Genomic DNA, 24737 nt, shown 5'->3' with positions numbered 1-24737 from the left:
TTAGTTTCTTCCATCATATGTTCAGTATTGGTGCTAGAAAAATAAGCATTTTTCTAGATTCTATATTGGGCATAAGTATAGTTCTGCTGAGACTGCAGTTAGAGCTTAATTGCATCGTAAAAGCAACTTGTTACAGTGGATAATAATATTCACCCTCTCATGGAAAAGTGTTGAGCCTCTTAAACTCCTACGTATTACTGAATCACTAGAGTGAACTCCATTTGCTTTCTGTATTAGTAGAAGAGTCCTTAGTGACTTTGTATGATGGTTTCTGTAACTCTTACCTCTCCCAGGAAGAAAATGCATCAAATAAGGTTGCTAAATGGCTAATACCAGTGCCAGCTGATGGCACTGTCCTTTGGATAAAGTGGTATGCAAAAGTTCTAACTTTTGCAGGAGCATACCTTAACTTTGACTCTCTCTTTACGTGCTGTGAAATTCCCAACTAGAAAGTGCTTTCTTGGTTTTGTTAAGAATCAAGGTAAGAAGCTATGACCACTAATAAGACTTACATTCATACAGATTTCACTTAGGGGCATCAGTGTTTCTCTAGTTGACTGGTTTATGTCATGATCTGTGTACTGGATTTCTATGACAATTTATTCTCTTGAGAAGTTACTTAGCATTATTTAGAGCAAAAATCATTCTCCCTGGACTGCTTTCTGCTTTTCATCCCATGCTTTCTGGGACAGATTTTGTTGCTGATTTCATTTGTTAGCTTATAACTGTTAGTAGTCTCCAGAGTCCAGCCTAAATCTGTCATCCAAAATGTCTCTTTCTATCTATTTTATAATGAGAAAAGCAGAATAGTGTCCTGAAACTAATCAAAAGCACTGATAATATAAACTTTACAGATAAGTGAGGCCATGTTTGGCTTCTCACTCTACTTTCTCTGATCAATACTTTCCCTTGAAAGAAGCAAACAAAAACTTACATTGACCTAAACCACAATGATATTCTTTTGGCAGAAGTTACTAGGAAAAACAAATGTTGCATAACATGGAATAAGGAGATTTAGTGAAGTGTTGGTGATTTGAGATAGCTGTACTATGTGGTGTTATCGGATTGTTTGTTGTTTTGAAGATGTCCAGTAGGAGAGAATTTGCAAACCAAAAAAGAATCTAAGGGTCAAGATAAATGAGAAAATCACACCACATTTTTCTACTAAAGAAAGCATGGATGTTTTGTATGGGAATAGTGTGTGAGATTACATGCGTATTGAGTGTAGCCATGAGTGATGTTTCAGGAATGGTTCTCAAGTCTGGAAGGAAAAAAACCTCACCTAATTTCATAAATCAGAGTAAAGGAGACTAGTAGGTAAGGAGAGATATTTTCAGGTTTCTGACAGGTATATTCAAACCAAAACAAAATGCTCAGGTTTTAACATCTATCGCCATCATTCTTTTTTGTTTAAGTGAAGTGTACCAGCACTACATAAGTACTGTATGAATCTCATTAGCTGACTTAAGAAAATTGCTTGTATACAGTTGCCTTTAAGTCTGAACAGCATTCTTGAAGATCTGAGTATCTTCTAAAAGAATTAAATACCATATGCATGCTAGCTAATGAATGAATTAAGATACGGCTAAGATGTATTAGTTTGGAGAGAGACCAGATGTTTTTGTTCATTCACTCAGTAGAAACTTTGTATGTGTGCAGTAATCCTTGGTGTTAACTGGCATGAACTAATTGCATATACAGTTTTTACTATTTATAAAGCTGTCAGCCAAGTCATTGTGGTAGAAGCTTTAATGCCCTTAAAATGTCTTTCATTCCTCACTTTTTCAGCTATAAAATTTACAGTACGCAGTATGTCTATTTGATGCTTTGAGGAGATGCTTCTTCAGAATTTGGACAAAATCCTTCATACGCTCTGAATGCAGACATTGCTGTTCATCTCATAATGATTTAAACTCAGTTGTGTTAGTTAATTCTACTACCGAATCTTTCTTCTTGACTTAATATGTAGTAGGAGAAGCAACTTCTCATCTAAAATAAAGCTTTACTGTTATTCACTAGCATTGTTGGGGAATGTGCAAACTCCATTTGTGTTACATTACAGAAACATGTCAGTTGGAGGCATAAACAGATTATAGAGACCCTCACAAGGGATCTAGCCACATGGATCAGATTACTGTCAAATTGATGAATGTATAGAAATAAGGTTGTCCTTGGTAGGCTTCAATATAAACGTATAATGTTAGATCATACAATTTAGCTAGTTTGAGCTAGTTATTGTCTTGAGAAAAGTTAATGAGATATATTTAATGTCCTTCAATGGGAGTGCTGTATTGTAACCAACATTGCAGTTCATTGTATGCAGTCCCTTTACAGTTTCTTAGTTTCTTCAAGAATTGTCTTTTTGTTGCAACATTCAGTGCATCCACTCAAGAATCTTTGTGTGTGTCTCTCTCTGTACCGCAGGTGTTGGATTGGATTGAAAACCATGGAGAGGCTTTCCTTAGCAAACACACTGGCGTGGGAAAGTCCCTGCATCGAGCTAGAGCTTTGCAGAAACGCCATGAAGACTTTGAAGAAGTGGCACAGGTAAAACCAGTCACATGAAGGGCTGTACACTTGTCATTCAAATAAATGAAAAATTCTTGCTCTGGCACTGAAGGGCTGGGCAGAGGGAGCTCCAGTACAAAAAAAAATCAGTTCCAAGAATGGACTATTTTGTTTCTGTTGCAAGCTTTTATTTAATCTCTCCTTTGTGCTCCAGCTTCAGTGAGAAAAAGACAAACTTCCACAGAGTGGGAGGCTTGGAGCCCAACAGAGCTGCTGCTGCTATTATTTACTGCTGTTGTCTTGAGAAGTATGCTATCAAATGTTTGAGTCACAGAAGAATGAAAGCTCTCCTTTTAAAGTAACTCAGTTCCAAGGGACTGTAGGTCTTTAAGTTTTTGTGTGGCCAATAAGGGAGGATGGAGATGAATTGATAGCCTGCATTTCTGACTTTAAGATTGGGGAGCCCTCAAATCCCCACAGCAGTCTGATGAGGGGAAAAGAGAAACCACTTTTTCCGTAGGAAGACTCTTGGTTTAGCCTTAAGCAGGACTGATGATAGAACTTCAGAACATACTTTTCCGTGAAAAAGTCAAGCTGAAATAAGTGGAGATACTAAGGAATTTGGGGAGCATAACAAGAGGAAGTTAGTTTGAGTGGCAGACTTGAAAAGGGGATGTGGGGTGAACAAAACCCATGAGAAAGCTGAAAGTTAGAATCCTCCCCATTAGTAGTGTGCACTGTCTGTCCAGCCTTAATGATTGGTAAGAGTAAACATCTCTAAGTTTCTTTAAGGAAAACCTCATTAGGATAGGGTTGATAGCGTGGTCCTTCTGTCAAAACAGAAGATGCATTATGAGAAAATTCTGAAGCGACATGCAGGGTTCCGCAGTGACACCTACTAGGGCGAATGAATCAAAAGTGTGTTTACAGATTGACTTTAATGGGTGATTATGCTTTTAATTGTATTTTTATTATAAATGTGGCCTTAGAGCACTCTGGTGGCTGAGGACTTTGGATACCTTCAGAAAACTTCCTCAATATTGATTTCCTATAATATTTTCCAAAATAATAAGCATCGTTAATTTTGTAGATATACATGCTGGATTTTCCATATGCATGCCTAATAGTTCATTTTTAGTAAAATCTGTAATATTTTTCATGTGGAAATACTTATTTTTCTGGGTCAGGCAAGCAGGAATCTGTTTCTGTAAGGCACTTAACAAAACCTGAATGATCTTATACTTAATACTGTGTTATTTGCACAAAGAAAAAAAAAGTTTGAGTAATCAAAGGGAATGAAGTGTGTAGAGCTGTTAGTGGAATGTAAACTGTTTAAGAAGTGTCTTGTTAATTTGTATTATGTTTTAAAGTAGAAAGCTGTAAAGCAAATACTTAGCAAAAACTTCGTGAAACTGAATGTTACTGGAGTTTAAAATTGTCTCTTTAGGGGATGGGTGGAATTTCTATTTTTGGAGATACTGAAAACTTAAGACTTGTCAGAGAGCTTAAATGTGCTACAGGGGACTATCTTCCACTGACAGAAGGGTGGACAAGATGACCTAATAAGTATTTTTTTTTCATCTGTAACTCTTGAATGTGTAGTGACTGCCAAGAGAGGCACACCCTCTGAGTTGTTCCTCTTACTTGCTCTACAGCTGAATGTAAGCAGGCCTCCAAAGGCATTCCTGTTGGTGGTGTAAGGAAGATTATGCTCAAGTATAAGAAAGCAATCTGCAGTCCTTACTAAAGCATTAATAACTTTTGGCTTATTTATTCTCTACCTATATTTCTGGTTGGTCTAAGTCTTATGTTTTGGTTCGGGGTTGTTGTTAGTGTTTGTTGCATTTTGTTGCATTTTGTTGCCTTCTGGTTGGTCTAAGTCTTATGTTTTGGTTTGGGGTTGTTGTTAGTGTTTGTTGCGTTTTGTTGCCTTCTTTTGTAAATAGGATCCTAGGCATAATCATGGGTTTTCAGTTAGCTCAGTCGAAATCTGAGAGGAAGCAGTGTGAAGTGAACTGTTGGTGGCATGGCAATGTTTTATCAAATGCAGGGAGCCAACAGTAGTATTGAAACGTTCCTGATCAAAGGCTAACTCCTAACTTTGAGGAGGGCAAAAAATTAAATTTCTTCCCTTCTGCTTCCTTCCTCATTCTTTTTTAATGTCAATGAGGTTCCAGTTCCTCAGCAGCATTCAAAGAGATGTTAAAATAAGTAGTGTCTTGAATACAGAAGATGTTTCAGAGTCAGTGGGCTGTGGGCTTAAAAACTAATCACTTCAAAATTTGTGTGAAATGAGGGCTTTTTTTCTCTTAATTTGACACTTTTTATTACCACTACAGGAACACTAGGTAGTTAAAACTCAGGCGACTAATAATCCTCCTTAGGTTTTGGTAGCTACACATACTTTGACTTGCACCCACTATTGTAAGTTGTGTTCCTCTTTTCATGTGAAGCCTGTCCAGTTTGCTTTATACTTACCTTAATTTTTGTCTCCTTTCTTTTTTCACCTCTCTCTATGGTCATCTTTGTATCCGTGAAACCATTTAGTCGAAGTGTCAAGGCTCCTAATCTTCATGGAACTGATTCACTTCTGTGCATAGATTTTCAGCTTAAAAGCACTGGATGCAGATTAGTAATATGGTTGTACTTCCCCATGCATTTTTGTATGAAATTCTAAGTCGGCTTTTCCAGTTGCAACTATGATCAATGTCTGGTTTATGACAGTAGTCTATTCTCAAAAAACCTAAAAGGTGTATGGCAAGCATTATAGTGGATCTTTTTCTACAGATAAGTTCTTTTTACCTTGTGCAGGCAATATCTGAGCAAAAGACCTCTAAATTCTTCTTGGTGCAAGAGATTCACCAAAAAGATTCTTCTGAACCTCATTTCAATACACCTATCGTTTCCCTACGGCCACCTGTTCTCACCTTCTTTAAGGTTATAGAAGAATGGTATGCATTTGAACTGTTTTTAACTTTACCCATGAAAGGCTGCAATATATCAAAGTAAAAGTCAGTGCCTTAGAGTATCTTGTGGCTATCAACATATGCATAAGGAAAAGGGACTGTATGCTTAAAAAAGTTACCTTTACATTCCTAGTCATCTGAGCCTATGTGATGTCTGGAACTGAAGGATGCATCAGAACCAGTGTTTAATAGTTACTGATGGACTTTTCTTCCCTCAGTTGGGCTAGCTACTTTCTGAACCTACTTATGCTCTTGGAATGTATGCCAGATCCTGTGGCAGTGAGTTATGCAATTTAATTGCTCCTTAGATTAAAAGTACTTTTGCTTTTTCTTTTTAAGTGTGTTGTCTGATGCTTACACATGATAGCATCCACTGTATTTAATGAGTAATCTATCTTAATTTTCTCTGCCTTTAATGATTTGTGTACCTCTGTTAATCTTCCTCCATCCTTGTGTGTATCTCTCTTCCCTCTCCATAGTGTAATAAACTCACTTCTGTTGTGGTATTGTCAGTAGTACTAATTTCTGCACTAGTCTTTTAAATTTAGCCTTTGACTTTTATATGATTGTGTCACTTCATATGCTTTGGAAAAATAATAGTGTTCATTTTTTTTTCTGAAGAATATGAAGAGAGGGTTTCTCAACAGGAAGATTAGGAAAGCAGTTGGATATGTTGTTGTGGTACACGGTAAACTCGCCACTGTCTTTTCAGCGTTTTGGAGAAAAACATCTATTAAAGACACAAATACAGTTGTTTCCACTTTGCAGTGGGAGGGATGGACTAGAGAATGACTTAAAGCTCTTGCCAGGCTGATTCTTTCCCTGGATTTGGGGAGGATGTGCTAATGGAGATACTCTAAAGAAGTGTTACTCTGTTTCAAAACTCTTACCTTGTATTTGTCACTGTGAAGCCTCCTTTGTCAGTTAGGAAATTGGTATAAACAGCTTCAAGAGAGAACTCCAGCTCTTTCTGACTAACCTTCTGTTTTTAACTGGTGGCTGCCCCTTGGGAGCAACATTTTCAAAATCTTCACATTACTACTTTTTTTTCTTTTCCTCCAAGCATCATTCAGAAGTAAGCAGAGAGTTGGGAAGGGCAGTAGTTAGTACAGTGAGCCTATTTGTTACAGCTTTTATTCCAAAGGGCAGTTATTATCTACCAAGATAAATATTTATATTATATTTCAGCTCCACTTGGAAGAGAAATTTGAGTGATAGGGAGTGTGTCTGCTGTTAAGGTTTGAGAATTGCAACTCCTTTTGAAGCAGCATCCAGGTTGTGATCATTTGTAAGTACAGGCAGTTCACCATCCAGTTTACAGAAAGAGAAATCTGATGTGCCTGGGCCTGTGTTATGATGAAGATAGTCCTGGAATTCGTAAACAATGCTTCACATGTGAGATAAAGTTTTCATTAAAATGGGAAACTTCTGTTTCAGCCATCTGCAGCTGGGTGTGGCTCTCTGGGTTGATGAAGTCCTTGTTGTTTGATGAGTGCCTTAAGGCTCTTCAGCCTTGCCCCTAGAACACGTGTGAGCTGCAACCATGGAAGTCAAAACACCAAAGCACAGATTAGAGTGTGTTCTGGGTGAGCATGGCCTGAGTCAGTGATCTGGAGTGTTGACTAGTGCACTCCTCACCAAAAAGGGTAGGCTTATCTTAGTCTCTGCAGGCTTTCCCAGGGAAACTGGGAGGGAGATTTCTACCTCTCCATGCAATTAAAAAGCTGAAGCTTATGGAGGGCCTAAAATGGTCATAGTCAAAATCAAGGAACAGCATGGATTTAATTCCTTATATAAATAGGTCATGATAAACAAAGGGGGAACTCCCCTGTCAAATACATGAAAGCTGCGTTGAGTCAGGTAATCTGTCCTGGGTTTACCTGGTAATTTCTTGAGACCCTGGAGGAGAGCTTTTATTTCCTGCCCCTTAGTTGAGTTTTAGGGCCAAGCTTGGATTTAAGTTTCAGGGATATTATAATGTTAATTGGAGGTGTGATACTATATTTATGGCAAAGGAAAGTACATTTGCATAAACTTAATTTGTCTTGGCAAATGGTGTTTCTGCCTGATGTAATTGAGGTTGGAAGGGCAGAAGGGAAAAGAAAAGGGCACAGTTTATACTGTCAAGATTTCTTTTTTTATAGTCCGTGGTTCAAACTTATCATGAGACCTGATGTAGTGACAAGCAAAGCTTCTTTAATGTAGACTTGGCTTCAGTCTGTTTGCTGCAGAGGTAAACATCCTTCTATGTTTTCTTGATGAGTCTGTTTTGAGAACCATTCTCATGGAAACCCAAGGTTAGGCTCAAAAAGAGCACCCAAATTTTAGCAAATGTTTGACATCAGTCCTGATTTGAATAAATGAGAAAGGTATCGATGCAGGCTGCAAGTTCTACCCTTTGAGTTGTTAAAATGTGTCTTTCTTCTCAGGACCATAGCTCTTCTAAGTATATCAGGTACCAGACTTCTTCCATTCTGTTTTCTGCTTTGACCCAAGTCTCTAATAAGACTGCTGATCTGCATTTGTTAATCCTATGATGTACTGGGACACTGTTCTACTCTAACACTTAGCCATACCTAACTTCTGAATTTTCTTCTGTTGCTGCTGTTTCACAAATGATGGATGATCCACTTGACACATGGATTTTGGATACCTCAGTTCTGTAAGGATGGAGAGAGATTTTATTCTTCTGTGTCTGGTCACTTTACACCTTTCTGCTGGATGTGCAGATTTGATGTTAAGCATCCCTACCAGCAGCCAGGACTTTCTCACCTCTCTAATAATACACATTTGAAGTTTTCTGGCCATGCCTGTAGTGATTTTTCCAGTATTTAAGTAACTAGACATTTAGGCTGATCTTTATTCTAGTTGTGAATATAAAATACTGATTCCAAAGATGAATAAATAGGCTCCCAGAGTTCTGGAATGAGGCAATGTTTGAATAGATGTAAATAAGGAGCTAAGGAATGAATTCATGCACAGTTAAATGAAAAAGTATCTAGAAATACAGCAAAATCTTTGGTAAGATTATATTCTACTACTTTAAAAAATAGATGAAAGAAAAATACATTCCAAGGGCCTTTTTGTCCTTTGGTTTTCATTAGTGGAATGGCTTTAAAATACACTGACTGAATTTCCTTTCACTTAAGCCTTTGAAATTAACTTATTTCTCTACAGAACACATATACCAATGCAGATAAGCTCCTAGAAGCTGCTGAACAGCTCGCTCAGACTGGAGAGTGTGACCCGGAGGAAATTTATCAAGCTGCTCATCAACTCGAAGACAGAATACAGGATTTTGTTAGGCGTGTGGAGCAGCGCAAGATCCTGCTGGACATGTCTGTGTCCTTTCACACTCATGTTAAAGAGGTAAAAAACTGCTGCTAAATTGTAGTCATAACATTAAGCTGCTAATTGTCCAATGTTACTTTCATTGTTAGAACCTTGCCATAGGAAATCATGAAACCACTATTGTACAATAGGCTTTGGTTTGTAATTCACTGTGGATTGGGGGCTGGAGTAGGGTGATTGTTTTGTTTATGTATTTTTTTTAATGTTTGGTTATATTTTTTGTTTGGTTGTTTTTGTTTTTTTTTACTTTGAAGCAAAAGCAGCTTCTACCTCCTTTCTTGTGCAAGTACACATGCTTTTTCAGTCACAGGGAAGAGGGGAGGGTCAGATCAGGGGACTGATGCAGCTAAAAGGCAGGCCTGTGGGGAGAGATACTGTGCACTTGTGGTTTTGCTTTTTCAATCCAGTGAGCTCTCCAGTACAGTTAACTGAGTTGTCAGACACAGGGTGAGAGTGCCACAGTTTAGGAGACTGAAACACATGGCAGAAGCACAAGGCTACTTAAGGCAATCCTGTTGCCCAGAGAGACTCTTTAGTTTCTCCGGTTTACACATTACATTTTGATTCTGTATATTGATGGTTCTTCACAAACTAAAGATACCTTACCTGATAATGACAGTGGTTTGCCTCATGTTTGCAATTTTCAGTCTTCTTCAAAGGTTGAAGTAATACCCCCGGAACAGAAAACTGGAACAGGGTGCTCAAAGAAGTTGTGGATGCCCCAGTGTTCAAGGCCAGGTTGGATAGGGCCTAGCACGACCTGATCTAGTGGAAAGTGTCCTTGCCCATGGTAGGGGGGTTGGAACTAGTTGATCTTGAGGTCCTTCCCAACCCAAACCATGCTATGCTTCTATGAAACACACTCAATTTTCAGCCAAATCAGTTTTCTGCTCCAGTTCAGAACAAGATCATACGAATTTCTAAGCTCATGGGAGAGGTTGAAATAGGCTAGAGCAAAAATAATGACTTTAGTAGGGGGTTTTAGGTTAAGATAGTGGCAAATTTCAACAACTGTACATTACTTACTTTCTGTTTAGATTTCGTGTTAAATCTTCTTTCTGCTCAAACTAGGTGAAAATATTAAAGGCTTCTGGATCACAGCATATCAGATGTCTTCCTTCCCTTCACACTACACTGAGAAATGATTTGTTCAGTGGGGAACTATAGTATTCAAAGTAGCTTCTTCAGCAAAACCTTGTGGAGGATAAGGGTGGGAGTTTTTTGTATATGAAACATCTGCTTTGCATTTGAAACAAATGCAGAAGGGAGTTAGTTGGTCTTTGAAAGAGGTCAGAATTGAATTACTTTTGAGCTCCAGACATGAGTATATAGCTCCCCCATCAGTTTTCTGTTAGATACTTCCTTGTCGGTATTCTTCCAGGGCTCTGCTTGTTTAAGCAAAACATAAATGCTGTATTGTAAGCTATTCTTGGGGGACAACTTTTTTGTTGCACTTTGCTCAAGCACATAGTGCTGTTCCATTACCTTGCTACCCTGTTCCATTACCTGTTGTGAAGCATGGGAATAGTCCTCTTCTGAAACATGTTCACTGTTTCTATAAATTTCTTCATTACCTGTTTTAATTTGCATTAAGTAGAGCAAATGGAATGGTATTTAAATGGATACAGTTGGTTGTAGTGATAAAAGACGGAGACCATAAAAGGATTTGCAAGGAAAGGGCTTTAAATAATCCCAGAAAAATGAAACACAGACTGATGTGCAAGTCACTGTGGAGTAATTCTGGGATGCTGATCCAGATGTGTTGGAATGTTGCCACTGCTCCCCTAGATAATAATGTATCAAAAAAAAAAAGGATATTCCGTATCTTGATTTATTTCTTTGGGAAAATGGATATCACTGTGAGCCTCTAAGTACACACAGCTGTTAGTTACTATGGCAGCCTCTTTGCAGCCTGGACTTTCGGAGAAAAGGTACTGTGGCTGGTGTACACATGTTGATTTTTTGTTTGTCATGTGGCTGGCCTTTATACGTAATAAAGCAAGGAAAATTAAAAAGAGTAGTTATTTATGTAGCAAGTCTCTTATTTATTTGTATTCTATTTAAAATAGACGTGTGGCTCATATTTAGTAGACTAGTCCTTTGGTTACGGTGCAATGAAATAGCAAGCTCAAAGCTGTTTTGTGCTTTCTGTATTCTGATCTGTTTTCAAGAGCATGTTTGTTATCAAACATTCATGCGGAGTGCTGAGAAGGCATCACAAAGCAGATGGAAGATAAAAATGCCCTAAACCTGAAAGTCATCTGTGCTTTGTTGGCAGGAGAATTGCTGTTCTCCTGCAGGATGTGGGAAGTTACTGAATAAATTAGTGCATACCTGTAAGCACGTAACCTTTCTGCTGTATGGGGGAGTGAAGAAATTAATTACTCTTAGCTAGTCAAGAGAGGAGTTCAAGTAGTAGGATAATATGCTACTTGTTGAACCAGAAATAGATGCTTCAGTTGCTAAAACAAACAGGCAAACAAACAACAAATCCCTCTAAACAAATACAAAAGCAAAATGCCACCAACATGTCTTGCATTTCAAGTATTCAGGGTGAAATTTCCTTCTTGTGGGTTTTTGTGTGTTTTCTTGGTCTAAAAATTAGGCATGAAGAATAAAAACCATGTTTGTGTGTGACAGTTTGGAGGGAGCCAGAGAGCTGAGAAAAGCTTGTAATGTGAGTAGCTGGCTCTTTTGAGGCTTTGGAATGTGGCTCTGATATCCATCCAATCCCTTGATTTTTTTGAAGTAGGATGTTTTGGTGAGTTTTATTCTTTTCCCCAGAAATACTTCATATTGAATGAATGCTCCTCATCTGGATGAGAGTGTTCCAAGTCTACTTCTCCTGTGTAGCTTTACATAACCTTTATGCTTCACACAGAATTTGTCTGCAACTTTTCCCAGCTTCCCTGGGAAGCATCAGCCCTGCAGTGTCAGCACAGACCGTTACTCTGTTCACGCTTAGTAAATCAGCACAGTTTCTCCTTTCAGAGGCGGCTTGCTTGCCACAAAAGCAATAGATTGGCTTGACACATCCTGAAAGTAACAGACTTTTGCTATACCTGTGCACAAAGCAGCTGTGTAGTGTGTGTGCACATTGGAAATGCTGGCTGTCTTTAATGTTTCCAGAAGTTCTGTAGTCAGGTGATTACAGGCTGGTAGAGCTCCCTGTAGCTTACAAACATAAGAAAACAACATATAAGTTCTCAGATTTCTCATAGGCTAACTTCAATAGACCACATTTCTCATTGGGGAAAAAAAGGATGTATTCAGGGAAGCTAGAAATACAATGTTATGTAATGGTGTCACTGTTACTCATTTAGCTTAATGGTAATCCATGAAAATTGGTTGCTTGCTTATACGTAAGTTGTGATTCCACGCTGTTATTACTAGTTTTTAAGTTTGTAAGATTGTGAATATTGATTTCTATCTCCCATGCAATCAGTGACAAATTTCAGTCTATAAGGCAGATTTTTAAGTAAGTGATGAAGTTAAGCCATGTGCTTGCAAGGTGTAAAATTTTTTGGGACTGTAGATACCCCCATCCAAATCTTTGCGTTGAAACTGTGTCCTGGCAGGTTCCCACCCTGAGGATGGATAACTGAACACTGAAACTGTTGACTATTGCAAGACAATTAATCCCTTATCTCTTTTGTGCCTTTTGACATTTCATAACAGGGAAGGATAAGGTAAAAAAAATAATTGCACAGATAAAATGTTTTCAAAATAAATGGTTATCATAAAAGGTTGTGTGCAAAACATAGGGCAAAACTCATGGTACTTTGCTGTGAAATCTGTCACCAAGTAGAAATGAATAGGATTTTGGTGTGAATTCACATTCTTCCATACACAGATACAGACACACACGCGCGCATGCTCTCTCCGAAATGGCTCCCTCAGCACCTATGAGTGGGAAGGCTGAAATCCTGGCCAAGCCAGGTGTTTGTAGTAGTGCCAAAGCAGAGCAACAGATATTTTCCTGGAGTCAGCTGTGGGAATACAGAGCAGGCTGACTGTATGTGGAAGAGAATGATTTCTTAAGAGCCTGTTGGCTTTTTGCATATAACCTTTTGTGTGTATTCTGACAAGTTGATCATAAAACAGCTCAGAGCGCTTCTTATGTATACACAATATGTTTAATGGTGTTACTAGAAGATGTCTATCTTGTTTTTTTTCATCTTACTCAAACTAAACTTTGCACCAGAATAGACTGAGGCTGAGACAAAGAAAAGGGAAGTGGAATTGGCTGAGATTTCAAATACAAAACCTCACTGTTCCTGAACAAAAGTAATGAAACAGTGGACTGTGAAGCTGTTGAAGCTGAGTCCTCTGAAACTGAGATGTGGCATTGTTTGGAGGATGCCAGCCCATGAGAGGGCTGAGGAGGCCTTGGGCTGGCCATAATGCTGTTGATTCATTAATATCTAGCTATGTTGAATATGTATTTGATTCAGTAAACCTATTGATAATGGTCTTGCTTTGTCTCACAACTTACTGCCAGAAATATGCCCTGTATTGCGTATGTCCATCCAGTATGTAAGGGTAGACATTCATGCAGCTTTTCATTAATTTCATTCCAGTGTGGACCCTGAGGTGGCACCTCTTCTAATTGCCTGTCACCCCTGAGTATTTGAATCTTATGTACTGGTGATCTACAGGTTAAAATTGAATGTCATAATAAGGCTGGTTTCTACTCTGTGTGCCCTTTCCAGGCAGCACAGCAGCTTTTGGATGCCCCCATCTAAGTGTGAAGGCTCTGTTCCTTGGACTTCTGTGCACCTCTAACTTTTTTTATTGTGTTGTTATAGCACAGCTCAGTGTGGTGAGTCTGGCAAAAATACATGAACCATAGAATGGTTTGGGTTGGAAGGGACCTTAAAGGTCATCTGGTTCTAACTCCCCTGCCATAGGCAGAGACACCTTCCACTAGGTCAGGTTGCTCCAAGTCCTGTCTAACCTGGCGTTGAACACTGCCAGGGATGGGGCAGCCACAGCTTCTCTGGGCAGCCTCTTCTAGTGCCTCACCACCCTCACAGTGAAGAATTTATTCCTGGTATCTAATCTCTGACCCTCTGTCAGTTTAAAGCCATTCCCCTTGTCCTGTCACTGCCTGTCCATGTAAAATGTCCTTCTTGAGATTTCTTGTAGGCCCTCTTAGGTACTGGAAGGGTGCTCTAAGGTCTCCCTAGAGCCTTTTGTTCTACAGGCTGAAGAACCCCAACTGTCTGTGCTGTCTCTGGTCAGTACTTGGATATGCCAGTCATTGTGAATCTGAGAGCTGAGAAATGTTTTTAAATCTGAAATAAGAGGAACACATTTGGTGGCAGCACACTAAAGTGTCTTGTGGTTTACTGGTTTGGTAGGGCTGAAATCCAGTTACCCTGCACAGGTTGTCTCTCCATTTTTTCAATACTGGTAGCTACTTTACTTGAAAAAAAGCGATCAAATTTAAGTCCAAGTATTATTGAAATAGCACTAAGTGCTTGAGAAAAGTGAGGCAGAAATAGGCCTTTAAACTGTGTAAAGCTGTGGTATAGACATGCTTATCTTGTTCAGTTAAGAAATGGGAAAAATGCTAACAGGGGTTGATGTAATTTTAGGAACATTTGAGCAACTTGGTTTTGCATCAAGGATGAATTTGTTTGAAATAGGAAATTGATTTTGTTATAACTGTAGAACAGATAGGGATTTTTTGAAGCTTTTAAAGATAATTAGATCTAATTAAAAAAAACAAAAACAAAAAACTGTGCATTTAATATCTTAAATGTTGCTGAAAGACCCTGGAAGACAAACTCCAGGGAGGTTAACATATTTTGGGTTTGCGTTTGTTGCCTGTTTGTTTGTTTGTTTGTTTTAAAGACAGAGGTTTTGTCCATTGGATGTCCTGAAAGGCAAAACTTACAGGCAGACACACACACATCAGCCCCTTTCTATGCACAGATCTACTTGTCAGGGAATACTATTGCCTGTACAAGTAATAGCTCCTTCAGCAACTGTGCCTATGGTAATAAACATACTGCAACAGTCTATGTGCTTGGGGGGAAGGGGCAAAAAGAGGAATTGGCAGTTTTACATGGAGAAGCTGTGTGCCTTTTGTGTCTTACCCTTCTGAGAAGGCTGACTACATATCCAAAAGCCATTATTACAAAAATGAAAAATAAAGTAAAGTTTGAGAGAGTGTGATGGATATCTTACCCTAATATGACTAACGTATTCACTCAAAAATCATTCTTCTCTGATTATATTCAGCAAAATATAATAAGGTCTTATTTAGGTGCAGTCTTTCAGGAGATTGCAGAGATGGGACTTAAATGGATAGAGGCCCATGATGGAAACACTGAAACTTCCAGGATGTTGCAGACAATAAAATAATACCATCTCAGTGACTAATGGCGTGCTCCCAAGAACTTAGGAAAGAGGTAGCACAGGATGCAGGCTCATTCAAGCAGATGTTTCTTAGTCTGTGCTAAATTTAGGTCAAGGAAAAAAATCTGCTGGGTGAAACATTTGCCTGTCAGGGTTTCAGAGTTTGATTTCCCTCTCCAATTTTAATTCTGATAAAATGTGAAAAACAGATGAAAAGAGCAGAAGAGCATCCTTCTGTGACTGGATTGAGTTATTTTATGTGCTTTTCCCACTGTATGTTAGTGCTGTGTTGTTGCTGGATGAAGTTTTTACTGAGGACACAGGACTCGGTTTGTTTAGGGATCTTTGTGCTGCTGCTTTTACAGAGAATAGAATAAGACATGCATGGAAGTTGCTTAAAAGTTCACACCAAGAGAAAGTTAATAGTTTTATAATGAAAACTTTGTGTTTTTTTTTCCCCCACTGGATTTTTGTTGCCAAGCTTTCTCTTATGGAATAATGCGTTACCTCAGAAAATCATTGCACTATAAAATCTGTAGTTCTGCACTGTTGATCATGTATGGGTAAGCTCTAGTCTCTGTTCCCCCCTGCTGTAAACTGTTTGCTTTCTTTTGGCTTTGCCGTACAACCTTGTACTGTCTTCATCCATAATTCTGTATCCAAAGATAAAGGTAAACTATGTAATTTCCAGTATATCCAGAGTTCATTCTGGTTTTAAGCTGTAAAGAAGCCAGGTGACTGTTGCTACCCATTATAAATTAAGCTCCTCTCAGTAAAATGTATGAATTTCTATCCAGCTTTAATAACCTGACAGCTTTGTTCATCTGTGGTGGCTTTATTCTAACTTCTGTATATAAACATCAGGATTATTTTGAGCAGAAGCTATTTGTCAGAAACTTACTTGGTGGGAAAATGTAAAAAGCTTATTTGGTAATGTATTAGAATAACTTTTTCTATGGAACTGTCACAGGGCTGTTTTCAGAAATGGCTTAAATTGTCCTACTTTCAACAGTGTATGAATCGCAGCTAGGCAAGTAATGCATACTAATTACTCTCCTTCTCTTTCTGCACGTTGGTAAATATTTTTCTTTCCCAAACAGTGGGCAATTCAGCTAATGAACTAGGCAAACACAGTGTATTTTTGAGCCCTTTGGCACCTTGGGGGGCAAGATACCATGCTCACAGCCATGCCATGCTGACCAAGCACTAAGCGAGTCAGCATAACACTTTATTGTGCTTGTGCCTGTCTCTCTGCTCTAGGCAGCTGGTGTGACTTTGAACTGGCTATGCAGAGGGAAAGGTCTGCTTGTTCTGTGTTAGCTTGGTCTCCAGCATCCAGGGTGAGCTGTAAGGGGAGTATTTGCACACACAGTACATCACCAGCCCAACACTTGCAAGTTGTATTGCTTCTGCCAGGTCCTCTCCACCCAGTTGTAGAAGTGGCTGAAGCGTACGTGAAGCATAAGAAACGCAAGAGGTGAGGTGTCTCTTGTGCAGGTCTGACACAACCCAGCTGCAAAAGATGTACTGGAAAAAAATGAAGGAGTTTTTAAACCTGTCTTGAGCTGCAGTACAGGTGCTTGTAAAGGAGCCAAGGGGCAAACTTGATACAGTCTAAGGCAAAACAGTTTTAATCCCAGTTTTCCTGTGATAAACATCTCTGGAAATTGAGCCTTTTATAGACAGGGCAGTAAGCGCAGAGTGAAGAGGTATTTCAGCCAGTACTGAACACATTAGACCTGCAGGCAGCAACAGTGTTACTCTCAAATATATTTTCACAGTTGCAAGTTGCACTGGTTGTGTGTACACGCCAGCTCACTTGGAAGGTCTCTAAGGTGGTGCCTTATTATTACAGTTCAGACGCAAACTTCATAAGCTGGGGAATAAAAACATATCCTTTGGGCATTGAAACCTGAGTAAAGTTTTCAGGTGGTATAGTCAGGCTTCTTGCTTTTAAGTTGCATTTGTCTCAAAGTGAAATTTGCATTCTTAAGTATGCATTTGGGAAGTGGGGGTAGGGACCATAAAACTGGATGCTGCATTGGGTTCTGCTGGAATGAATGTTGACGAGTGCTTTTGTGACCCACTTGGTGAGTTCTATTTGTGCTCCTTTTAATAAGAAAGACTGCTGTGTCTTGAGCTGGTGGAGTTTACAGCTATGGAGTTGCATTCAAATCTGTGACAGGCATTGTCTTTAAAGCATATGAGTATTCAGAATAACAGTGTGTATGAATAGGCAGTTCTGGGGGGGGGGGTAGATCTGTAGAAGTCTGGTTAAATGGCATTAGTTCTTCCCAATTGTGAAAATGTAGCTTATAGCTTAGTTAACTGAAAGGCTACCTCAGGAGGCATGTACGGCTCTAAGGTACAAAAACTGACATTTGTTTTATATTTGTTTTTAAAATAAAGCTTCAAAGGAGCCAATTAAGATCTAGAGTACTTAACTGAATTTACTGTTTTAATGTAGCTCCATTGCTAGTTAGGAAACCTTTATTGTAAGAACATTATACAAATGGCAGTGTGAAATGTGTGTTTCTGTCGAAAATGTCAAGCAAAGAAATAAAACAGAATTTGTTTTTCTGTCATTTGAGATTAAGTCAGTTCTGATTGTTTCCTGTCTGTATTTTAACTATGTTAATCTTTTAATTAGGTTTAGAATTAGCAAAGCCTATTTGTATCTCTAAACAGTATAGACTAAAATGTAGTCGAAATACCTTCATACTTTAAATCAGATCAGAGTTATTATTTCGGAATAAAAAGCAAACTCTAATCCTTGGTCTTGGAATCACAGCATTCGGGATGTGATGATAAAATAGAGAGGAGGGATCCGGTTTGAATGCTTCCTGTGATAGTAGCTGTTTCACTGTGCTGCTTATAGGAGCATTGCAGGAGACAGCCATGCTCCCTCTCTTCCAGCAGTGTTTTTAACAGTTGCACAATAGATAGCTAATGGTTTGCTGATGAATAATTTTCACACAGAGCTTAGGATGTAGCAGCTTGTCTCATAAAATTGTGGAAAAGAACACAGTAGGATTCAAGTTACCAATAGTGATATAGCTAGCATGTACCAAGGGATTTTTGTGTAAGCTGTGGTGTGTGGGCAGTTCTTAACAAGACTGTGGCCATGTTAAGGGGAAATGTGAATTAACTGGTGGAATTAATTATCATTTTTGTTGTAATTGTATGAAATTGAAATCAAGAGGGTAAACAACATAGCTGTAGAGATCACGATTGGAAAATAATTTCTCCCATCTGATTTGTCTCTGTATCTTGTTTTCTGAAATGCTCTTTTCTTTTTCATTTTTTTGAAGGCCACTGAAAAGTGTTACGTTGTCTGTGTGCATGTGTCAGCCTGGCAGTGTGAATTTGATGGTGGCTACAATACATCTCCCTTCCTTCCTTCCTTCCTTCCTCCCTTCTCTCAGGGAGTGTTACCATAGCATTTCCCTCCCAGGGACTCTCGCAGAGCTGCAGATGGGATTCTCGCTATGAACTGTGTGCTGCTCAGTCAGATACGCTCAGTACTGTAGAAGGAAAATGGGAAAGAAAGGGTGACTTAGCAACACGGGTAAAGCTTTCCTGGTATTTCCATGAAGTGAAAACCTTATTTGAAACAATGGCTCATTTTCATTAAATTGAGGATGGGATTTTTCTATGCAGAGAAGCAAATCCTGTTTCTCTCCACCACCTCAGTCTGTTTCCTCTTGTCCAGCGGGACTGATCTGAAATAGTGACTGCCTGAGCCTGAGGCTTAAGTTTCTTTTTCTTCTTTCCCCCCCCCCCCCCTTTTCCTTTAGCTGTGGACATGGCTTGAAGAGCTACAGAAAGAACTGCTTGATGATGTCTATGCAGAGTCTGTGGAGGCTGTCCAAGACCTTATTAAACGTTTTGGTCAACAACAACAGACCACTCTTCAGGTTACAGTCAATGTCATAAAGGAAGGTGAAGATCTTATACAACAACTAAGGTAAAAGAATTTTTTATTTAAATCTCTTCTACTGTACATCTGACTCTGTGAGGTTCTTTCTGTTTTGAGGGTAGAGGTGATGACTGCAAGATATGACCTATAAAGGGTTGGAACTAGATGATCTTAAGGTCCCTTCCAACCCTAACTATTCTATGATTCTATAAATAAAACTGGTAAATGTTAGGACAACAATGATGTTTCATGCTGTATTGATGGTCTCTAACCCCTTGTTTACAGGAAGCTCAGCTTATAAACACTACCTCTACAAGAAGATTTTGTTTACATAAGCTACCTTTGTAACAGGAGCAGTCGTATGCCTTTGTAGTCTGACGCAGGGCTCTACAGCATTCTGAGTTCTGAGCAACAGTCTTTTTATTGACTGAGTAACTTTATTGTAGTCAAGGCCATCAGTCTGCAGTCCATTCAGACTGATCGCTCACTCAGTAACAATCTAAATAAATTTGGGCCCCAGCTACCCTGGTACATGTCTTCTTTGCAGGAGCTGATATTATTGTATGTGAATTTGCAGTAAGTAAAAGATTAAGTAAAGTAAAAGATTAAGTAATGGGGTTTTAATTATTATCTAATTTTGTTTTTTTTTTTTTTTAATTGCAGGAAGGTTCGGTAACGTAAATAGTTATCATATGCCACTTGATAGTAATTAAATAAAAGGGTTTGTCTCTGGTTTTAAATTTTATTCTTCCTGTAAACAGAATGTCCTTAGTTAAGCCTTAGTTGCATTAGTCAAATAATTGAGTTATTCTGATTTCCTAATGTTTTTTCAAGTACAAAAACATATTTTTGACTTTTATTAACAAAGGCATACTGATTTAACTTTCATGTAATATGGCTTGCACTGACCTTATCTGAAACAGTCTTCATTTTGTGGTCACATATAGCATCCTAATTGTATGTTTTATTGTTGGGAGTTTTTTTTTAATAGTACTCTTTTTTCTTTTCCCTTCTCTCCCCTTTAAATAGGGATTCCGCCATCTCTAGTAACAAGACCCCCCATAACAGCTCGATCAACCACATAGAGACAGTCCTGCAGCAGCTGGATGAGGCCCAATCTCAGATGGAGGAGCTTTTTCAAGAACGCAAGATCAAGCTTGAGCTGTTTCTGCAGCTCCGCATATTTGAAAGAGATGCAATAGATGTGAGTGTTTGCTCTTGGAGTAGCGCTGCATTAATCTTTTCTCTCATTTAGGAGCTTTTATGCTGAGATTGTTAGATAGTTGTGTTGACATTTGGTTCAAATGGCTAATAGACATCCTTCTTACCTGAACTTTTGTCTTGTATGTAAAAGTGCCAAGAGAGTGCAGAGCTGAGCTTTTTGATATTAACTCAAGCTCTGTTTGGGTCCCAGTGCATCTCTGAGCAAGTGTCTTGTAAAATCATAATGTACCAGTTGTTCCATCTGGTAGGTTTGGTTTGAATATCAGGCTATCTTGGTATAACTACTATGCTCACAGTTAATATGATTAAGATTTGCAGGATGCTTTAGTACAAGCTCTCTAAGCTGTTGCTTTGTAGTAACGCCTCTTTTCTTTCTTTTTCCAATCAGCCGTCTTTTTTTAGTTGACAGCTACAAGTGGTGTTTGGAATTCTATTTTGATCTTTAGGGATGTTGTATGGATGGTCTGTTTGGTTTTTGTTTGTGGTTTTTGGTGTTGTTTTTTTTTGTTTTGTTTAAGATCCTTTTTTACCTCTGAAAATAATGCAAAAGCAGTTATAGTGCCATCCCCCTGCAAAACTTTGAGAAGTTTTGAGTCTGGCCAAATCTTGGAGGAGGGCTTCAGCTTATCAGTTGCAAAGTTTCTGTTGGAGTGCAGGGACATGTATGCAACCAGACATGAAACTGCACATGTAGCAGTTTAATAGAAATGTGTTATAAAACTTCAGCTAAGTTGCTATGACTTCTAAAGCCATAGTAGTAGTACTGGACACAGTGCTGCACACAGTGACTGTGTGCCTTGGAAGGTTCAGGGTTCTCCACTGGTAAATGAGCCCGTTTGAGTATATAATGGCTTGTCTTCAGACTCTGGAAAACGGGAGTTACAGCGATAATTTTACCTCTTCACCTTGTCGTGGTTTAAACCCAGTCAGGCAACTCGTTCACACACTCCCCCCCTTCTTTCCCTCCCCCTACTCCCGGAGGGACGGAGAGGAGAATCAAAAGAATGCAACTCCCATGGGTTGAGATAAGAACAGTTTAGTAACTAAGGTATAACACAGATCACTACTGCTACCACCAATAATAATAATGATAAAGGAAATAACAAGGGAAGAGAATACAACACCTCACCACCAGCCGACCGATAACTCGCCCCCCCAGCCCGACCAAGCTCTCACCGATACCTCCTCCAACCCTGCAGTCTCCCAGCCCTTCCGGTTAACTCGCAGTTACATCCTGGGCATGACGTGCTGTGTTATGGAATACCTCTTCGGTCAGTTTGGGTCAGGTGTCCTGTCTCTGCTTCGTCCTGGCTTCCTCTCCTCCCTGGCAGAGCATGAGGCTCACAAAGTCCTTGGCCAAACCAAAACATCATTGTTATCAGCTCTGTTCCCAGGCCGAAAGTCAAAACACAGCACTGCACCAGCTACCAAGAAGAAGAAACATGACTGCTACTGCTGAACCCAGGACACACCTGTAGATAGTAAAAGCTGCAGCTGTTGGTTAGGTATGAATGGTATAAGGGCAAAGAGACAGTGGGCAGAAGTGTTAGCTTCTCTTGTTTTGGTAATTGTTTTGGGGTTTTGGTTTGGTTTGGTTTTTTGCTTGGTTTGGGGATTTTTTTTTTGTGGTTTTATTTGTTGTTTGCGGGTAGGTTGCTTTTGTTGTTTTTGTTTTGTTTTGTTTTTGTGTAAAATCGGGATCAGATCCTATTGCGTAAGTCTGGTTTAGCTAAGCACATTCTTACGTGCAATGCAGGAGTAGGCAGACACAGTTCCTTGATCCATGCCCACAGAGGAAGTGAGAGTGTGCACTCTACACTAATAAGAAGACTAAGAAGGTTCTCTATTTTGCAATTCACACTAGTCTGCAGAGAACTTGCTACTTTGATTATGAGAGAGTAGTTGTCTTGCGCATGCAAGGGAAAGGTTTTGGCAAAACTGTGATTGTAATAATTGGTTCGATGGCTGCTATATGTGGGGGAACATGAAAGGTGTTGTCAGCAATTTTGCAATCTGCGCAGAAGCGATCTTCAGTGCTTGATGTCTGTGTGATGTTCTCAGAACACTTATTGAGGAAATGGCAGCTGCGGGCGCAAGGCATACCAAGAAAGAATTAGGCTAAACATTTAAGTGAAGCTCATGATTAAGGTATTGCTCTCTGCTGCAGGTTACATAAAACAGGATTCTACAATAGCAGAAGGCTGGTTGCAGGAGCCCTGTTTTGCAGATGTGTTCTAGTCCTTGAGTGCAGGACAGCATCTGTATGTATGTACACAGTAGTACTCCTGTGTATGTTGTTTGGTGATGCCCATAGGATTTCGCATTGGAAAACTACAAAGTCTGACTTGACACTTGCCATGCTTTACATTTTGGCACATACAACATAAAGCAAAGTACCGATTACCTTATTGAAAGAATTGGTATGTTTTGTTTATACGGCTTGGAAACAAAAACCATGGTTAAGATTGTTAAGGAGGCCTCCAGGGAACAAAATGACCCTGGTTGCAGAGTGTCTTCAGTTAAATGTTATTGCTTTGCTGTCTCTGTACCATGTCCTCTCTCTGCTTCCTTAGCAAAGCATGCTTCTCTTTTCCCTCTCCCTAAAGGCAGACATCTGTTCGGAAACTTCCAGGAAGAAAATGCAGGGACTAGTTCCAGGTCAGTTGTTTGAAAGCAGAAGCTCAGCTTAAGTAACATGATAGTGAGGAGGAGCCAGATGCCAGCTAGGAACTTGTTTTTGTTTTGACCTCCTGCTTTGTCAAGGATTTTTCATGACTGGTCCAGTCAGTGAAGACTTGTCTGTAGGGCCAGTTCATTCAGGGGAGCATCCTGTGAGGACAGTTTTTCTGGAAGGCAAGTAGTGTTTCTAGCTTGTCTCACTGTTGCAAAAGAGCACAGGGTAAAATGGGCTCTGCTAGCACTGCAGGATCTTACCATGCAGCTGTGCTTCTGGGGACTGTGGGGAGATTTGTTGGCAGGGTTAGTCCTCTTCTTTTTGTCCTTACTCTTCCTTCATTACTCACTGATAAAACATTGTTTCTTTAGTTGCTGTCTTTATCCTACAACTTTTCAGGTTTTCCTGGTCTTCTGAAATTGCTGTAACTGCAGCACTGTCTCTGTCCTGCCCCTTGCTCTTGGCAGATAAACTTGACGTTCTCTATCCTCAGTAGGTTTTTTAAGTACCATTGGTCGTGAGATATTTAAAGGACCCTGTTGTGAACGCCTGTATTAACTGAAAGCAAGGAGCAAAATAATATACACAAAAAGTCCCTTTCTATTGTTATTAGTAGCATAAGGAAGATGTGTACGGACCTAGCCAGTGGGAAGATAAAACCAGAGGCAATATATGTAGCCTAAAATGTGTGTGTTTCATCTGTGTCTGTGCATTTTTGCTTGTCTGTAACTTAAATGCCTCGAGGCCTATGTCAGGGCTCCACACAAAGCATACCACACACTTTTCAACTCGCAGCTTTATCTCAACTCTATTTTTGGACCATACTTACAAGACGCCTGTTAAGTCATACAGCTGAAAAGGCAAGGATGCAGAGTGCTAGATCACAGAGACCTAACTCTTTTCCCTTTCCCATTTTTCATTTTTCTTTCTCTCCAGCACATAATATTTTCCTGGTCCTGGTTAGCACTCAGTTGGTACAAAGAATGCTAGTTAGACCCTTCTGAGGAGAGACCTGTGGTTCTTTCTTTCCCACTCATTGCGGAAGAGTCAGCATCCTTTCTGTGTTACACCCTGCATTGTTTCCTATCAGTGTTACCTTTACATTTGCTAAAACCTAGGAATGTCAGGCAGCTCAGACTCTGCACTAGGAACTTCTTGAACACGCACTATGGTAAGTAGTTACCCTGTGTTTATGCAGGGTTGTCCATTTCTTGAGAGCGGTATTCATTTGTGATTTGATTACTTCGGATGTGTGTTAGTCACATTCATCTTTGTTCTGTTTGTTTAATGCTGATTGTCTTACCAGAACTTTACAAACAAGAAAAGGATCCTGCTCACTCTAAAAGTGTTGCTTGTAAAGCAGAACTTCAGGGGAAGCACTGAAGAGTGTGGGCAGAGGAGGACTTAATACATGTTATTTTTGTTTTAACTCTTCCTAGCTGTGATGTTCATTGACTTCCTATCTTTTGAATGAGTGTGGGACTGTGCTGGCATTGAATTGTGGGCTTCCTGACCTTTTGAAGGGGATAGAGAATGTCTTGCTCTTGTACTACAGTATTTCAGACTGCTTTAAACAGTGTGCAGGACAAGATCTTAACCTTGGATTTGCATGAAATAACATGGGAAAAAGTTATAATTTTTACTGTTGTTTGTTGTTGTTCTTTGGAGGCAGCATCACTGAAACTTCTTGGCTGAGGCGACACATGGTGTTTACCTCTTAGAACTACCT

At 39.4% G+C, this 24737-nt stretch overlaps 1 protein-coding gene across 3 annotated transcripts in view; it reads left to right on the top strand.

The window, feature by feature from the left end:
• The window catches only part of TRIO (trio Rho guanine nucleotide exchange factor), a 237234-nt gene that overhangs the window by 104242 nt on the left and 108255 nt on the right, over positions 1–24737 (top strand). For all 3 annotated transcript variants that reach the window (XM_057428883.1, XM_057428884.1, XM_057428885.1), the window contains exons 10-13: positions 2425–2547; positions 8652–8843; positions 18989–19158; positions 20140–20314. In XM_057428883.1, coding sequence (XP_057284866.1) covers positions 2425–2547; positions 8652–8843; positions 18989–19158; positions 20140–20314 — 660 coding nt within the window. The remainder of the gene's footprint in view (positions 1–2424; positions 2548–8651; positions 8844–18988; positions 19159–20139; positions 20315–24737) is intronic.

Source organism: Pezoporus wallicus, unplaced genomic scaffold (assembly GCF_028554395.1).
Source record: "Pezoporus wallicus isolate ANWC-B61680 ecotype Strahan unplaced genomic scaffold, APGP_CSIRO_Pwel_v1 contig_6658, whole genome shotgun sequence".
Lineage (NCBI taxonomy): Eukaryota > Metazoa > Chordata > Aves > Psittaciformes > Psittacidae > Pezoporus > Pezoporus wallicus.
The sequence above is the reverse complement of the archived record's forward strand: the minus strand, read 5'-3'. Positions and strand labels throughout refer to the sequence as shown.